This window comes from Triturus cristatus, chromosome 4_2 (assembly GCF_964204655.1).
Source record: "Triturus cristatus chromosome 4_2, aTriCri1.1, whole genome shotgun sequence".
In the NCBI taxonomy this organism is placed as follows: Eukaryota; Metazoa; Chordata; class Amphibia; order Caudata; family Salamandridae; genus Triturus; species Triturus cristatus.
The window spans coordinates 900,190,253-900,206,842 of NC_140586.1; the positions used below are offsets into that span (position 1 = coordinate 900,190,253).

At 46.0% G+C, this 16,590-nt stretch overlaps 1 protein-coding gene across 6 annotated transcripts in view; it reads right to left on the reverse strand.

The window, feature by feature from the left end:
* Positions 1–16,590, reverse strand: part of PTPRF (protein tyrosine phosphatase receptor type F) — a 746,312-nt gene that overhangs the window by 18,973 nt on the left and 710,749 nt on the right. For all 6 annotated transcript variants that reach the window (XM_085602951.1, XM_085602956.1, XM_085602955.1 and 3 more), the window contains 6 exons: positions 15,377–15,496; positions 4,565–4,719; positions 3,696–3,981; positions 1,886–2,064; positions 1,614–1,740; positions 74–199 (listed from right to left, as the gene is read on the reverse strand). In XM_085602951.1, the coding sequence (XP_085459077.1) occupies positions 74–199; positions 1,614–1,740; positions 1,886–2,064; positions 3,696–3,981; positions 4,565–4,719; positions 15,377–15,496 (993 nt within the window). The remainder of the gene's footprint in view (positions 1–73; positions 200–1,613; positions 1,741–1,885; positions 2,065–3,695; positions 3,982–4,564; positions 4,720–15,376; positions 15,497–16,590) is intronic.

The following is a 16,590-nucleotide window of genomic DNA, read 5'->3' on the forward strand; positions in this document are numbered from 1 at the left end:
AAGAGGCATGCTCCCACTCGTGTCTGTCCACGCTCACATGCTCTCACGGGCACAGGCACATGGCTGTACTCACCCGGGCATCAGTGACTTTGAACTCCCGGAGAATATACTGTGGCATGTTGTACTCTGCCATTGGGTCCACCACAAAATACTGATAGCGGGCAGAGCGGTCCGCAGGCCAGTACTGGTGGCACTTCTCCTGCAGAGCAGAGGAGAGGAGGCATTCAGTGATGTGCACATAGGTGCAACAGGCTGTGACTACTCACTCGTACAGCCCACATTACAACTCAGAAGAAGGTAAGGGAAGCTGGAGAAAGGAGGAAATAAAGCAATGAGGAGGGAAGAAAGGAATGAGGAGCGAAGAAGGAGAGAAGGAATGGGTTCAGAGGAAGGAATAGGCAGGAGAAAGGCACACGTTTAACAGGACATGTGCATTCAACCGTCAAGATAACTCGCACAAGAACACAAGCGAGAGGTGAGCAGGAGGCAAGGGGATGACAGCGGAGAGAAGACAGCTAGGGAAGAATGGAAGATGGCGAGGAATAGAGATAGGAAGCAACAAGAAGGAGGACACATGAGAGAAGTGAGGTAGAAAAGAGGGCAGAAAAAGTGAAGACAGAAATGTGAAGGGAGGACGGAAGGGACCATGAAAGAAGGAACGAGGCAAGAATGTTTGAGAGCTAGAGCAAGGTTTGGGACAGAAGGGAGGAAGAGTCACTGTGGAAGGAGAAAGGGTGGCAAGTTGAAGGTATGTTGCATCGGAACACGAGCAAGAACAGAGAACAGAAGATGCAAGAACAAAGGAGGGATGTCTGAAGATGAGGAATGGGAAGAAACAAAATAGGGAGGAAATCTGGTGGGATGAAAACATAAGCAGTAAGTTGGGAGGGAGAAGGGCCAGAGTGGGAAGAGGCAGGTGAAAAGGAGGAAGAGAGAGGAGGAAGGAAGAAAGTAGATGGGGAAAATACATAGGTAAAGGTGTGCAAAAGGCAAAGAAGTTTGGAAGGGGAGGTGCGGATGGAGTGCAGGAGGAGAGGAAATATGAGAGATTGAGAAGAATAGGAAAGGGGAGAATGATGGAGGAAGAAAGGAGGTTAGAAAAGAAAAGGGGAAGCTAGGAAGCAGAAAATACAGATTGAATAAGGAAGAAGACATGGTAATGAAGGGAAGTGGCAAGAGAGGGGTAAAGAAAGGGGTTAGGGGAAGAAGAGAGATCAGAGGAAAAGATGTGGGAAGAAAGAATGGTATTAGCAATAGTAGAGAAGATAGACGGAAGTGGAAGGCAGAGAGCAGAAGAAAGCAAAGCGAGTGCTAACTTTTGTTTAACACAAATTATTCTGAACAATAAGTAAGAAGGGGTGTAAAACAGGATGGGGATATGGAAGAGATAGGTGCAGTATGAATGTTGAATGGAACAGGAAGGACTGGGATGGAGGAGTAAGGTAGAAAGGAGGGACGAATGGGCATGGCCGAGCAGGGCCGAACAGGAAGAAAGAGGGGAAGAGGAATGCTAAGTCTGCAGCACATAAGATCTGGATTTGCCTCCCTGTGATGCACGGCAACACAACATGTCCCTATAGTTTTGCGGACACTTAGTCGTGCCCTTCACTTACACGTCCCATTTCCCGCAGTTTGGTCAGCATCACCACAATGGTGGAATTGTGCTCCCACAGCATGCGCCAGAAGTCCTCTGTTGTCTCCGCCAGGGGGCCCTGAGTGGCAATATAGGCTTTTTGCTGTCTGTAGGGAGGAAAACACATGGCGTCAAAAGGTGCTAAGTAAGCACAGGACAAGCACACGCGTGTCCCTGTGCCCAGCTCAGTCGGCTAGTATCCTTGTACCTTTGTCCAAAGCCGGTCTATCTCTACAAGACTTAAACCCTCACCTATAGCCATCGATGAAGCTAGCGTTGATGTAGTCCGAGCCCTCCACCCCTCGGATAGGTTGTAGGCAGACCCGCGTCAGCTCGTAGGGCATGATATTCACCAGGCGGTTCTTGAACTTGTTGCACGGGAGGTTGGCACTGATGAATCGTGAGGTATGTGCTTTAGAGTTGGCCAGGAGCTGGTAGGGATGAAAAAAGAACATGCTGTGTTAACTGGATTGGATGAATTATGCACGTTATATCATATTGAAATTTCATCAGCGATGAAACACCACCACTGCAAGTAAAGCTCATCAAAACAGAGAAGAGAGGACATGAGTACAGCTAGTGTGTTTAGATCTCTAAATGGAATACTATACTTTCCAGGTTATGATGCTGTAAGCAAAAGCAGAGTTTTTAAACTTTTGCACAGCTAGGTTGCCACCTTGCGTGAGGTCAACTGTTCACCATGTTTCAACTCCTAGGCATTCATTTGACAACCTACTGTAGTCCTGGAGTTTTAGTTTAGGTCCGCTTTTCAATGAACTAATTCGACTTACATAGCATGATGGCAGTGCCTTTTAAAAAATAAATAAGGGCTGGAAATCTGATGCTCTGTCAACACGGAGAGAGGGGGCACCACATGGTCCCAACTCACACTCCTCTGACAGTCTACCATTAGTAAAATTGAACAATGTAATGCCCACCTATAGTCTATTAGTAAAATGGAACAATGCATTAAAACAAATGTAAGTATATCAAATGCTTTCCGCGCCAGGCCGGTTAAAGTGTTCGAAAGAGGGGAGACTGAAGAAACTGTTGTTTTTAGATGTACTGTGACCCTGGAAAGCAGATTCCAGACATCTTCGAGCAGTCAGCTCAAAGTTTGCAGATATTGGATCAGGTGTATGTGAAAGCAAGCCGCCATCAGTGATTTACCACTCAAGTGTCCTCTGTCGCTCCCTCAAAACACCCGGGGTGTGAGCTGCTGCGAGACCCCCAATCTCTCACTGGCTGAGGGAGTGGTTCATTTGGGCTCCGCTCTCTGACTTGGAGCCCCTTTTTCATTTGTGATGTTCCTGGAACCACCACTCTACTCTTGTGAAGAGTGGGTACCAAAGCTAGCATCTTCCCATCACTACTGGGCAAGGTGGGCAGTAGAAGGTAGTCAGGGACACACTGCAACCAGCAGGGGGTTGAAGTGCTTACATCAGGGCTGGCAGGACGAGGCAGCAAATAACAGACATACTGCTCGGAGTACAGTTGTTGCAGCAACACAACCCACGTACTGAACCAAGTGCACCAGGAAAGGGCTGTGCTGTCAGTCTACCAAAGGTGGAGCCAGAATGCAGACTCATACGCCATCTCTGTACAGACACACAAGCAGCTACAGAGCCCACACTTCTGTCACTAATGGTCACAATTTCCTGTGTGAAGTGCTCTAATCGGGCCTGTCAAAGGGAACTCCCTTGATAAAAAGCACCATATTCCCAACATATCCTCCTAACTACTGGGGTTCTACAAGGGGCAGCACTCAGAGGGTACAGCTCAGAGGGTGGGTGCAGCTCAGAGTACAATTTCAACATGTCTCATGGTCAAGACCATACACAAAGGATTTTGAGATATAGGGGTCCAAAAAGAAGCTTCCATTTCCACAAAACGTTGCACAAACACACTTGGTGTTTGGCAGGTCATGACAAAGACTCTCAAACACCAGAAAATCTTCAGACCATTATGAATGTGTCGAGCACCCAACGGATAGTGGGGAGAATGTATTGATGGTGCAGAAGACCTGCAAGATGTGGCAGGGAAGGTTGCGAGCCCTAAGTACCTTGAACTCCAGTTCCATGGACGGGACGCTCTCTCCCGGCGGGATCTGTCCCAGCTTCTGTATGTGGGCACACAGGCTTCGGGCTGGCACCTCGGTGTTGCCACAGAGCGCTGCCTCCAGCAAGGCCTCATGGATGAATATGTACTGGTCCTCGGTCTGCACCATGTAGTTGCGCTGGGCCCGCATGCACGTCACATGACCGTATACATCCACCGTTTTCTCGTGCTTCATGCGCTCCAGCATTGCGTCGATGACTATGAAGCAGCCTGTCCGGCCCACGCCAGCACTGGAAGATGAATGGACAGTTAGTAACCAACCAGTGCAGGCAACCAGCGGTGATGCAAGATCCAATGTGGACCAATGGCCACACGTTACGTACACCAGGGCTGCAGGGACAAGGTTCGAGCCACCCACATCCGTACAGCATGAACAAAGGACAGTGACTGACCACACTCTGAGCACAGACTGACGAGCATACCTCAACTACTGGCAGGGAAGGGCACAGAGTGCTCACAGCGTGACCACAGTTCCTGCTACACTCACCTGCCCAAACTGCACTGACAACCGACACACACTGCAGAGTAAGCAGCAGTCGATGGCCTCACACGCATACACTTTCAGAGTAAACAGTCCATGGTTACAAAATCAGTTTAAGAACAGGGGACAGCCAGTGACTACTTCTACTCGACTGACAGCACTGCAAGGACACATGACTGACTGTGACCACACACTGCTCACATAAGCACTCCAAGGACAAGGGGCAATTGGTGGCCACACGCTCAAACCCCTTATCTCATAGGATGGCTTCTCCATGCAGCCTTCTTACAGTCTTTCTCCACATACAATGATGCTTGCGCTGCCATGCTCACCTGCAGTGTACTACCATAGAGCCAGCGTCTGGTGGGTTACATGCCTTCACCCGCCGCAGGAATGCTAATATGGGTGTTGGGTACTCGGGAACACCGTGGTCCGGCCATGCCAGGAACTGGAACTGCCGGATCTCCCTCTTCTCACTGGAGCCGTTCTGTGAGAGAAAAAGGATCAGTTTGTCAGAAAGTAAAATTAAGTTATATAAAAAAAAAAAAAGGTAAAGGTTTTGGCTACCAGCTCATGTCTGATGGGTGGCAAAGAGCATTTATTTAACGTTTTGTGATTGGTAGTAGCATGTAATAGTGGAAAGGTGCTAAGATGAAGGTATAACTCATGTGAATATAATTCCCAGCACCGGCTGATTCCAGAAATGGGAGAGATGAAAGGCTAAAAATCACAAACCTCAGGCAGAAAACTCAATCAGTCTCTGCACATGTATTGACCAGGATTCACTGTTGCATTCTATCATATTTGCAACCTTAGTTAGAGGATTTAGAATGATTTAATCCTTAAAGCTGCTGCCCTGAAACATATGAGCAGGCCTCAAAAGCCAGAATTCAATTTCATGGCGCCCAGTCAGAGAACCTTTTCCGAGGAGATCTCCTTCATGCACAAGGTTATCTTGGCACTGAACAATCTTGCCTGCATAAATGTATCATGCTCCATATCCCTGGAAGAAACCTTTGATCAACTCTCAAGAGCCTTTTTTGCTGTTCCATGCCTCAAAAAAATCCCAGTCTGTGGCGCTCTCTCGGCCTGCTTGGGCCTCAGCTGGAGAACAACCTACCCTTGTCTCTCAGAGCTATTTGTTCTTTCTTTGCTTTAAAAAAGCCTTAAAACCCTTTTCATTTTATTAATTCGTTGTGGTCTTTTGCTCTTCTGCCAGGAATCACAGTAATTATCTCAAATTAGCGGATTGATCCTTGGTACCAAGATCCCTGTGTAGGTGAAATGTGTGCATTATAAGTAATGCATCAAATCAGAAAGCCTGGAGGAGGCCTGAAAATCTTTAACCTTTGTATAAACAATGGGTAATCAAAAAAAAGTCTACACAACCAAACTCTACGGCAACAGCCACATCCTGTTGCTAGGGTACGATCACACATCTATTCCACTCCCAATGGTGCATCGGCCAATTTCAGTGGAGCTGGTCGTCTGACGACAGACACTTCCCTTGTGTGACATTCAATGAGAACCTGAACCACTGGTCATTGGAAAATGAAAAAGGAGGAATGGTTGGGGATGATTTTGGGGTCCCTCCTAACCTAGGTGCAGGGCCAAGCAGATGCCTAGAACACAAAGAGCACATCATGCTGAACGGTTCGGTGGTGGTCCCATCCTCCTGGGACCACCCCAAGCAAAGTTATGGGCAAAAATACAATGCCAACCAAAGGCCCTGCAAAGCATTATGGGACGAGATTCTAGAGTTTAGTGAATCTTATAGTATTAGCTCTCAGCTGAGCCCAGAGAGCCACAGCAGCTTGAGGAATGTTTTGATATTGGATACTATAATATTCACTGCACTCTAGAATCTCGTCCCATAATGCTTTGCAGGGCCTTTGGTTGGGATTGTATTTTTGCCCATAACTGTGCTTGGGGTGGTCCTAGGAGGATGGAATCACCACCGAATCGTTCAGCATGATGTGCTCTTTGTGTTAAAGGCATCTGCTTGGTTCTCTCCCTATGTGAGGGAGCACGCCAAAATCATCACCTCTCTCACTGCTTGCTGTATTTTCATTTTAACTTTTGTGAGATGACTATATGCATTTTAGCATGTAAAGATAGAGTTACTTGTTTTCCCCAAAGGTATGTGATGTTTCTGTTTTATTAATTGGGATGAGATGGAATGGAGGTACTCTGCCAACTTCCCCCACCCATACAATTGAGTTATGCAGTGTGTGATAAAAGTCAGTCTGGGCACAGTTGGCGGAGTACCACTACACGGAATTCTATGGAATTGGACAAAAACTCTGAACTCCGCAACTCTGTTCCGTCTCATCCCCATTAATAAAACAGAAACCTCACATACCCTTGATAAAACAACAAGTAACTATCTTTACATGCAAAAATGCATATGGTCATCTCACAAAAGTGAAAATGAAAATATAGCACGCGGTGAGAGAGGTGATGATTTTGGGGTCCTCCCTAACCTAGGGACAGAACCAAGCACATCATGCTGAACGATTCGGTGTTGGTCCCATCCTCTTAGGACCACCCCAAGCACAGTAATGGGCAAAAATACAATCCCAACCAAAGGCCCTGCAAAGCATTATGGGACGAGATTCTAGAGTGCAGTGAATATTATAGTATCCAATATCAAAACATTGCTCAAGGGGCAGGCTCTGGCTCAGCTGAGAGCTAATACTATAATATTCACTAAACTCTAGAATCTCCCCCATAATGCTTTGTAGGGCCTTTGGTTGGCATTGTATTTTTGCCCATAACTTTGCTTGGGGTGGTCCTAGGAGGATGGGACCACCATCTAACCGTTCAGCATGATATGCTCTTTGCGTTCAAGGCATCTGCATGCCCTCCCCCTGGGTTAGGGGTGACCCCAAAATCATCACCTCTCTCATTGCCCGGTATTTTTCAGAGTTCACTTTTGTGAATTGGTTATATGCTTGTTAGCATGTAAAGGTAAAGTTGTTTTATCAAAGGGTTGTGGGTGCAGTAGCTAACTCTATGTGGCGGAGTCGGAGTTATTTCATGAATTACGTGTTTTCAATGTAATGCATAGTTAAAAAATCTCAGCAGGCTCCGCTAGTGGTTAGATAAAAGCAACAAACAGACATATATAAACTCCAAGCACGTGGGAGGCTGATGTTCTATGATAAGGCCCGACAACAGAAACGTAGCACCTTCCTCCTGTACTGTGCTCTGGTGGAGGCCTGACACCGAGGCGTTCAATACTCTCGGGGAGGATCAACGGTGGGCAAAAGATCATTCATCAAGAACAAAATGGTTACTTCCCGGTAGGAGTATTTGCAGTATTAAGAACTTTCTAGATCACATTCTGTGCATTATTCCGCCATCTAGTGGTTGGGTCCGGAATGGTCTACTTGTTGTTTCTCTTCTCTTTTTCGTGGGCATCGTTAACCATTTGGACCTAAACTCCTCCTTGAGTGACATCCGAAGTGTGCCCCGAAAACGCTTCGATGCAGTGGCCATCCTCAGATTTTTTTTTCCGTCTTTTTTCCTCCTTTGTGATGTGACATGCTGGTTTCCTTCATCTTCGTTGATGTTCTCTCGGTTTTGAGTTTGTAAATACACCTCTACTGGTGGAGCTAGGCAGGTTGCCTGTGAATCCAAAAATGTTTTCACGCTGTAAACCTACTCCTTCCACTAAGTAACCATTTTGTTTTGCAGCATGACTCTTTTCTGGATCACATGCTGTGCATTGATTATAAAGTGGTATTTTGTCCTTTGGGAAGGTGGAGTCCTTCGGAGTGTGTGTTTACAAACAAATGCTTTCGTACTCATTGTCCCACTGCTGCCTCTTGTTGGTGTGGATGTCCACTCAATAATGTTTTGTAAAGGTGTACACTGTTGACCATGTGGCAGCTGTGCAAATGCCCTCCAGCACTATGCTCCCTCGGAAGGCGAGTGTTGCTCCCTTCTTGAGTGTGCTTGTGGTTTTTCTGTAAGTGTTACTCCCCCAGTTTTGTGACAATATTCTATTGTCTGCACTATCCATCTTTCAGTAGTTCCATTGGTGACGGGGAGCGTCTTATTGCGTGTGCTTAAAACACAAAGAACGGTTCAACCTTTTCTGATAGGTCCTGTTCTTTCCAAGTATTACATCCAGAGTGTGCAAAGCCTTCTGTGCCTGTGTTGACGGTTGTTGGAAATATCAGTAAGTGGATGGCCTCATTAACGTGGAATTTCGATACGACCTTTGTTATGAACTTTGGGTTTGTTCTCATCACCACTTTGTCATTATCTATTCAAAGATACGGTTCTTAGGTGGTGAGTGCTTCTGTTTCACATATTCTTCTGATTGAGGTGATGGCGATGAGGAATGCTGTTTTATGAGTTTGGAACTTGCGCTGTGCATTTTGCATTAGTGTAAAAGTTGATGCTGGAATTAGTTGCAAAAGTACTATATTCAGGTTTGATGTGGGCATGGATGCGCTTCTTGGGGTGTCACCTTTTTTGCTCCCTCAAGGAACGTTACCACAGGTGTGATGAACAAACTTCTTATTATGCCTCTTGTGCATGCTAAAATGGCTGCTCAGTGGACTTTGATTGAGGCATAGAAGAGGCGTTCGTCTAGCACGTATGTCATATCTAATGACGGTGGCGTTTTGTGCCCAGTCTGAGTTTCCCAGCCTTGTTGCACCAGTCGACAAATTTCTTCCATTTGTTGCTGTAGCATTTCCACGTTGGTCACCTTGCTTCTTTCAGGATCTCCATTGCTCTCCTTGGCAAATTGAGGTAACCAAACTACGCCCTCGGGAGCCATGCTACCAAAGTGAGTGTGTCAGGGTACGGGTGCCATACCTGTCCCTCCAGCATGGTCAGCAGGTCTTGATGCACTGGGAGTCTGATGCACTGCCCTTGGGACATCTCCATGGTGTCGGAGAACCATGTCTGACAAACCCACTATGGGACTATCAGAATAAGGGTGAAATGTTCCCACCTGCACTTCTGTATCACCTTTGGTATCATTGAAATTGGTGGAAAGGAGTAAGCAAATATCCCTAACCATTTTATCGATAGGGCATTCCCCAGTGGCTCTTGGTGGTAGAACCTGCTTTCTAAGTTTGGCATTCTTGTATTTTCTGAATAGGTCTATCTGTGTTGTCCCCCCCCCATATTTGAAAAATGTGCATCAGTAGATCTTATTTTAGCTCCCACTCATGTGTAGTGTTTGTTTTTCTGCTTAGCCTGTACACTTCTGTGTTTTGCTCTCCCAACAGGTACATCACTATTAGCGATATCCTGTTTTTTTTATCGCCTATCTCCATATCTCCTGGACCAAGGTCGACAGTGGGTATGACCTTGTTTCTCCTCGTTCAGGTAGTACATTTTCGCTGTGTCGTCCATTTGAACTAGAGCTTACATGTACCTTACATGTTTCTGGAAGGCCTCAAGTGCTAGCAAGACCGTCTTCAGCTCCAGCCCATTTACGTCTTGCACTGTTTCTTCGGAGTTCCACAACCTCTAGATCATCCAACTTCTGGTTGTTTGTGACCATTGTTGTTGGATCCATTCGTGTATTGGTCTCATATGTAGTCTTGCGCGTGGTGTCGGGGTAATGCAGGAGGCCATCATGTCTATCATTTTCTACACTGTCCTCATCATCGGACGTTGCCCCTTGCAGTAGCGGGGAGACTGCTCCACACTCGCTTTGTCCCTCTTGCCCACCAGCATCGCCTTCCTGGTCCGTGAGTTCAGGATAGCTCCCAGGAACAGTTTCTTTGTTTCTGCATTCTGTGACAATTTTTCATGATTGATGGAGAAGGCTAGCGTGTGTAGAGTTTGTATGACCTTGTTGATCTTCCGGCAGTGGGTGCTGGTCTTTGCTCTCACTGGCCAGTCATCCAAATATGGACACATGTGTATTCCCCTTCATCCGAGATGTGTTGCTACCACAGCTCTGCATTTTATGAACACTTTTGGGGCATATTTTATACCAAACGATAGGACCTTGAATTGGTAGAATGTCTTCTCCACTACAACCCTGAGGAAATATTTGTGCCGTCTGTTCACTGGTATGTGTAGGTAAGTGTCATTGAGATCTGTTGTTGCCATGTATTCTCCTTTCCGCATCAGAGGGATGACTTCTTGCAGCAGTGTCATCTTGTATTTGTGTTTTTATGAACTTGTTCATTGCCCTTAGACCCAGTATTGGTCTTAGTGTCTTGTCTGGTTTTGGTACCAGGAAGTAGTTTAGGTACCCACCTTTGAGTCTTTGTTTTGGAGGTACTATTTCTATAGCTTGTTAGCTTACTTGGTCTTCCACTTCCTGCTGTCGTCGTTCTTCGATTTCCTTTACTCTCTTCTTCTTTGGTGGTATTGCTGGGGATAACTTTAACTCTATGCAATAGCCATGCCTTATATTTTGTATCCATTTGCCATAGGTGATCTTTTTCCATTACTCCAGAAATCCTTTGATTCCTCCTCCTACTGGTGATTTGTGTAGGAGGGTGTTCTGGGAGCAGTCACTTGTTTGCATGGTTTCCCCTTTTTGGCCCCATCTCTCCCTTCTACGGCTGGGAAAGGGCAGCCTGGCACTTGTATTGTACTACCATTGTGGTTCAGTGACAGCCTCACTCCGTTGGTGGCTGAAAGTTGTGTGACTGGTGTGTGGCTGTATGGCTCCCCTTTTGGCTGTTCTTGTCCTCTGGGACATGCCTGCTCTGAATTATCCCCTGTACTGCAGGGCTCCAATGGTCTGGGCTGTTTCATTATCTTTTTTCATGCACTGCAGCGCTACGTCCACTGCCGCTCCACACAGGCTGTCCCCCATGAAGGGAATGTTTGTTATGGCTGACTGGACCTCCTGTTTGAATCCAGAGATCCTCGGGTTAGCGTGTCTGCGTAAGGTGGCGGTCGTGCAGCGTTGCCTACTGCCTCTGTCCTCTGCGTCTGACGCCCATTTAAAGCAGGTTTTGGTGACCATTCTGCAGTACAGTGTTTGCTCTTTTTGAACTCCTCTGGTGGGTGTGGAACTCTTCCATCTCATCCCACTGCTGGTGGGTGTACCCGTTTAGCAGGGCAGTCGAGCTGGCTATGCGCCACTGCTCTGCTACTGACCTCTCCATGTTTCTCCCACCAGGTCTACTCTTTTGCTTTCCTGTCAGGTGGCACCTCTGTAGAAAGCGTGTTTGCTATCTTGTGTGCTGTGGCTACGTAAGGAAGTCAGCCGGCACATTTCCCTTGGTGTAGGGAGTGTCTGTAGATGAGAAGTTGTACTTCTTTACCACCCTTGGTTTTAATGCCTTTGGATGAGGCTGGTTCTTTGAAAGAACCCCTGCTCTGGGCAAGCATACTGGGTAACACTGGGAGGAAAGGATTCCTCTTCCGGTCCGGTGGTAGGGCTTCTAGGAGGAAACATGCTTCTGACTGCTCCTCTTCCAGTTGGACCCCGTAAGGACCTGAAGCTCTCTTGATGACGGAGTTGTATGCACTGATCTCACCTGGTGATGATGGTTTAGACCTGTAGGATTCTACCTCGTCTGCATAAATGTCCTGACACTCACCTGCTGGCTCTCCCATTTGTGAGAGCTCTTCCTCTTCTCCTTCAAGGTTGTAGAAATCCTCCTCCACTTCCTCCTGTGGGTCTGAAGTAATGGGGCTTTCCAGCTCGTCTGGTTTTTCTCTTGGTTGTGCGTGTTGATTCAAAGGGGTTCTTTATCCCTTGAGGGCCTTGCAAACCAGCTGATATGGATCAAGCCACAAGGCAAAACCACTACCAGAGGTTCAGGAGTTGCCGAAATTCTTTCTAACATACAAAGGTGTGATTAGGTTACACCAATCCGGCACATGCGGTACCCTAGAAATCTACCCAGATTCACACCAGAGGTAAACAAAGTATCTTGCTTATTTATTATGACAGATTGGATAGTGTCCATTGGATGCAGAGAGTTGTGCTTACCGCAGAACCCTTAGAAGAAACTCCCTATTACGGACTTCACAATATAAGTGGTTAAATTTAAGGGTATTCCAAGACCCTGAATCTCATGTCCATCCTGTGGATACCGTGTGTTGGTGGGTGCTTCAGAAATCTGGAAATATTAGCCACGATGAGCCAGTTCTGAAATGTCTCTGAAGCCTGGAATTCTGTGGGGCATTGACTGATCAGTGCCATGAATCTTGCGTCTAGTACCCCTACACAACCAATGAGTTGCATTGGCAGTAGATCCAGCCGCAGAATTACTGAGCCAAGTGCAATGGAGCACTTGAAGGTTAGTATTTTGTTAGCCCCCATCATCTGGACACCAAGGTGGTCTGGGAACTTGCCTTTTGCACCTTTAACTATTTTAAGGACTTGAGAGGGACTCTACTCGAGTCTCGATGTTGGACTTCGGTTTAGTAGACTCGGTCTGTTCCTGTGGGAAACTTGCAACTTGGCTCAAAACCACGGAGTTGTTGCACTTGCCAATACGGATTCCAAGAAACGAGGGCACGGGACGGACATGCCATGTTCAACTGGATGCTGCTTGGTACTTCTGGCCAAGTCACTGTCTGACAGCAAAAAAAAGAAACGCAATAATCTGCAGGACTTCCATAGGGTGCAGTCTAGGAAAACAATTGCTGTATGGGACTCACATAAAATGGGATTATGTGAATTCTATAAACACATTTGAGGTTGCATGTTTTTCTCACACGGTGCTAAGAGCTTCTGAACTTTGTGAATATTTGAATAAAGACATATGCTGCATAAAAGGATATGTCAAACTGCACAGTGAGTTTGAGTTATTCACTGAGACTCTGCATTCAAGTTTTTAACCCGACCACCTCTTATAGTAAGCTGTGCATGCTGATCTTGGCTACCCCTATGGCCAGTCTCGTCTAGAAGCAGTGATTTGCAGTAACACGATGACCCAAGTAAAAAAGCTCTAAATGGGAGAATCAACCCAGATACTGACCAGTGCGCACTGGCTGCTCAAGGACACAAAAAAGCCTCACAGCAACTGCTACTGAATTCATAGTGTCCATCCCACAGATAAAGGTAATTAGAAACAAGATAAACAGTTATCAAACCTATTCTACAAGTCTAGGGCACTGGGGTGACATTTAAGGCACGCCTCCTAAGGAGTGTTCCAGGATCCTGCCAGGAGGTATCAGAAGATGCACACGTCTAAAAAAGGACCCTACCACATAAGGCAGGGAATATTCACAAGTTGGCATCCCAGATCCATCAAGCCTGCTCTTTGTCCTGGCTGCTTAAGCACTGTAGACTACCTGGAGAACATGCCTGCTCATTTCCTTGCCTGCTTCAGCACACTAGACTCTACCTGGAGAACATGCCTGCTCATTTCATTGCCTGCATCAGCACACTAGACTACCTGGAGAACATGCCTGCTCATTTCATTGCCTGCTTCAGCACACTAGACTCTACCTGGAGAACATGCCTGCTCATTTCGTTGCCTACTTCAGCACACTAGACTCTACCTGGAGAACATGCCTGCTCATTTCCTTGCCTGCATCAGCACACTAGACCCTACCTGGAGACATGCCTGCTCATTTCATTGCCTGCTTCAGCACACTAGACTACCTGGAGAAAACGCCTGCTCATTTCTTTGCCTGCTTCAGCACACTAGACCTACCAGGAGAACATGCCTGCTCATTTCATTGCCTGCTTCAGCACACTAGACTACCTGGAGAAAACGCCTGCTCATTTCTTTGCCTGCTTCAGCACACTAGACTACCTGGAGAAAACGCCTGCTCATTTCTTTGCCTGCTTCAGCACACTAGACTCTACCTGGAGAACATGCCTGCTCATTTCCTTGCCTGCTTCAGCACACTAGACTACCTGGAGAACATGCCTGCTCATTTCGTTGCCTGCTTCAGCACACTAGACTCTACCTGGAGAACATGCCTGCTCATTTCCTTGCCTGCTTCAGCACACTAGACTACCTGGAGAAAACGCCTGCTCATTTCTTTGCCTGCTTCAGCACACTAGACCTACCAGGAGAACATGCCTGCTCATTTCATTGCCTGCTTCAGCACACTAGACTACCTGGAGAAAACGCCTGCTCATTTCTTTGCCTGCTTCAGCACACTAGACTCTACCTGGAGAACATGCCTGCTCATTCCTTGCCTGCTTCAGCACACTAGACCTACCTGGAGACCAGCAGCTCTGTTCTTGCTCTCACACAAAGGTCATTCTGATGGTTGTGCGCCAATCTTTTTGAATTTAGTTACTGGCTTTGCTCCCGGATTTCTGCCAGAAAGGTGTTCTCTGCAATTATCACCCTTTGTGTGCAGTAGAAAATTCCTGGTTTACTCCAAAACCTCCCTTGAGCTCTTCTCACCCTTAATCAGGCTAAAGTCTGCCCAAAATGGCTTCGCAGGATCCCATTCTCACAGGTTACTATTTTCTGCATGGTCAGGAGTTGTTGCCTGTGGTTTAACAAAATATAACTTTAAAAAACAGCTACAAACCTCCAAATTACTCCATGGGGTGATAAATTACAGGTTAACAGTTAGTGCTTTGTGCCCAGACTCCCAGAGGGCTCCTGCGACCACAGGGTCAGCCCTGGCCAAGTCACTGGAAGAGGCGCCTGCTGGCTAACCAGAAAGAGGTGAATTTGTCCCTTGCCGCGCAAGCTCTGCTGAGTAAAATACTAAACATAATTTGTTTCAGAAAGGCTGCTTGCTTGACAACTTTCTGCACTGGAGCAGGATTTTCAGCAACGCAGCTTGATAAAAGGGTTAAGTTCTCTGTGGGCTTCAATTTTCTTTAGTTTGGTTGACGTAAGACGGATAATGTTTTTTCTATCGTTTTAAAAATAAAATAAAATTTCAAAGGACTATCTGAGGATATGGACGGGAATGGAATCATACTGGCTAGTTACCATAAAAGACGAAAGGCATATATGGACACTGCCATTTTTTTTTTTTTTTACTAGAGCACTATTTACCGAAATGCTCATTATTGCTGCGACAAGGCTGGTTGTATGCTATAACTTCAGGTTTTAAGAGAAACTGGGACATTGCAGACCTCCCGGATAAAGAAGAGAGACTGGTCCACCTCTAGTTACTTTAGATTCAGTAGGTGCCACCTGAGCAGGTAAATATTCCCACAGTTTTGGGGCTTCACACACTATGTTCCTAAAATGGCAGCACCGCTCCGTACTCACCTTGTACAGCGCGAACGTCCTCACAGTGTAGGTGGCCAACTCCACCGTGTCGAGCAGTGTGATCTGGATCATCCCGTACGTCTCCGAGCCTCGACTAGGCCAGTACTGGTCGCACTTCACCTAGAGTACGAAAAACAATAATAAGCATAAAAATAAACAAGTGATGCTAAATAATAAATATGCACATAAATCTTGAAGTATTGGAAAATAAAGTAATAAAAATAATATTCAAGCTAATATTGAAGGAAATAGAACATTTGACAAGAAAATAATAGAAGTACAACAAAATAAAACCCCCCAAATTACAGAAAAGAATCAGTCAAATACAGTAACTTTGAAAAGAATAAATCTGATATAAACAAAATAATATATATAAAAAAAGCGAATACAAAATATGAAATCTAAAAAATATATAAAAATTCCATACCAATTTATGTTTATATTGCTAACTGATAAAGTCCTGCAACTCTAAACATAGTTGTCAGCATAAATTATTACTCTGAATTTAGGTCTCACACACACACACACACATCTGCAATGGGGCATTACCAGTACTGTTACCTTACGTAAATTATCTGTTGTTGTCATAGATATTTTACACGGTCTCTGACTAATGGCACAATCCACAGGTCAGATCCCATGGCAAACCATCATTCAGGCCATCAAAAGAGCTATCCGCCATTCCCTCCTGGCCACGATCCTCGCAGCTCGTGTCCCTACCTCACCCCAATTTATTTTTCAGCTTTATCACAGTGAGGATTGTGGTGGTTCTTGGCTCTCATCATCCTAAAGAAGATGCTGATGACTTTTGGTTGTTTAAAGGGACTCTGCAATAGTTCCAGAAGTTTGCCATTTGGCACCTAGAGCCCACTCTGCCTCAGAGCACCATATCTCAATCCCCAGATCACTCCTACTGTTCTTATCCCACTCTCGCTCTGTACCTTTTAAGTCATATAAGTGTGCATACCCTCTTCTTTACCACCCTGCATTAGAGGTGAAGCGCTTGGGCCCATAGGCTGTTATCCCAACGCAGTTCTATTACCCAACACATCTTGTGAGGCAGGGATTATAGGCATGTTATGGAAGTGGAAGATGACTTCCAATCTAGGAAACACTAATGATTTACAGCACGTTAATTGTCTAATATAGTTGTTTGTGGCATGCAACACCTTCTAAAGCTTCAAATATCTGTCACTTTGCATAATAAGAGATCT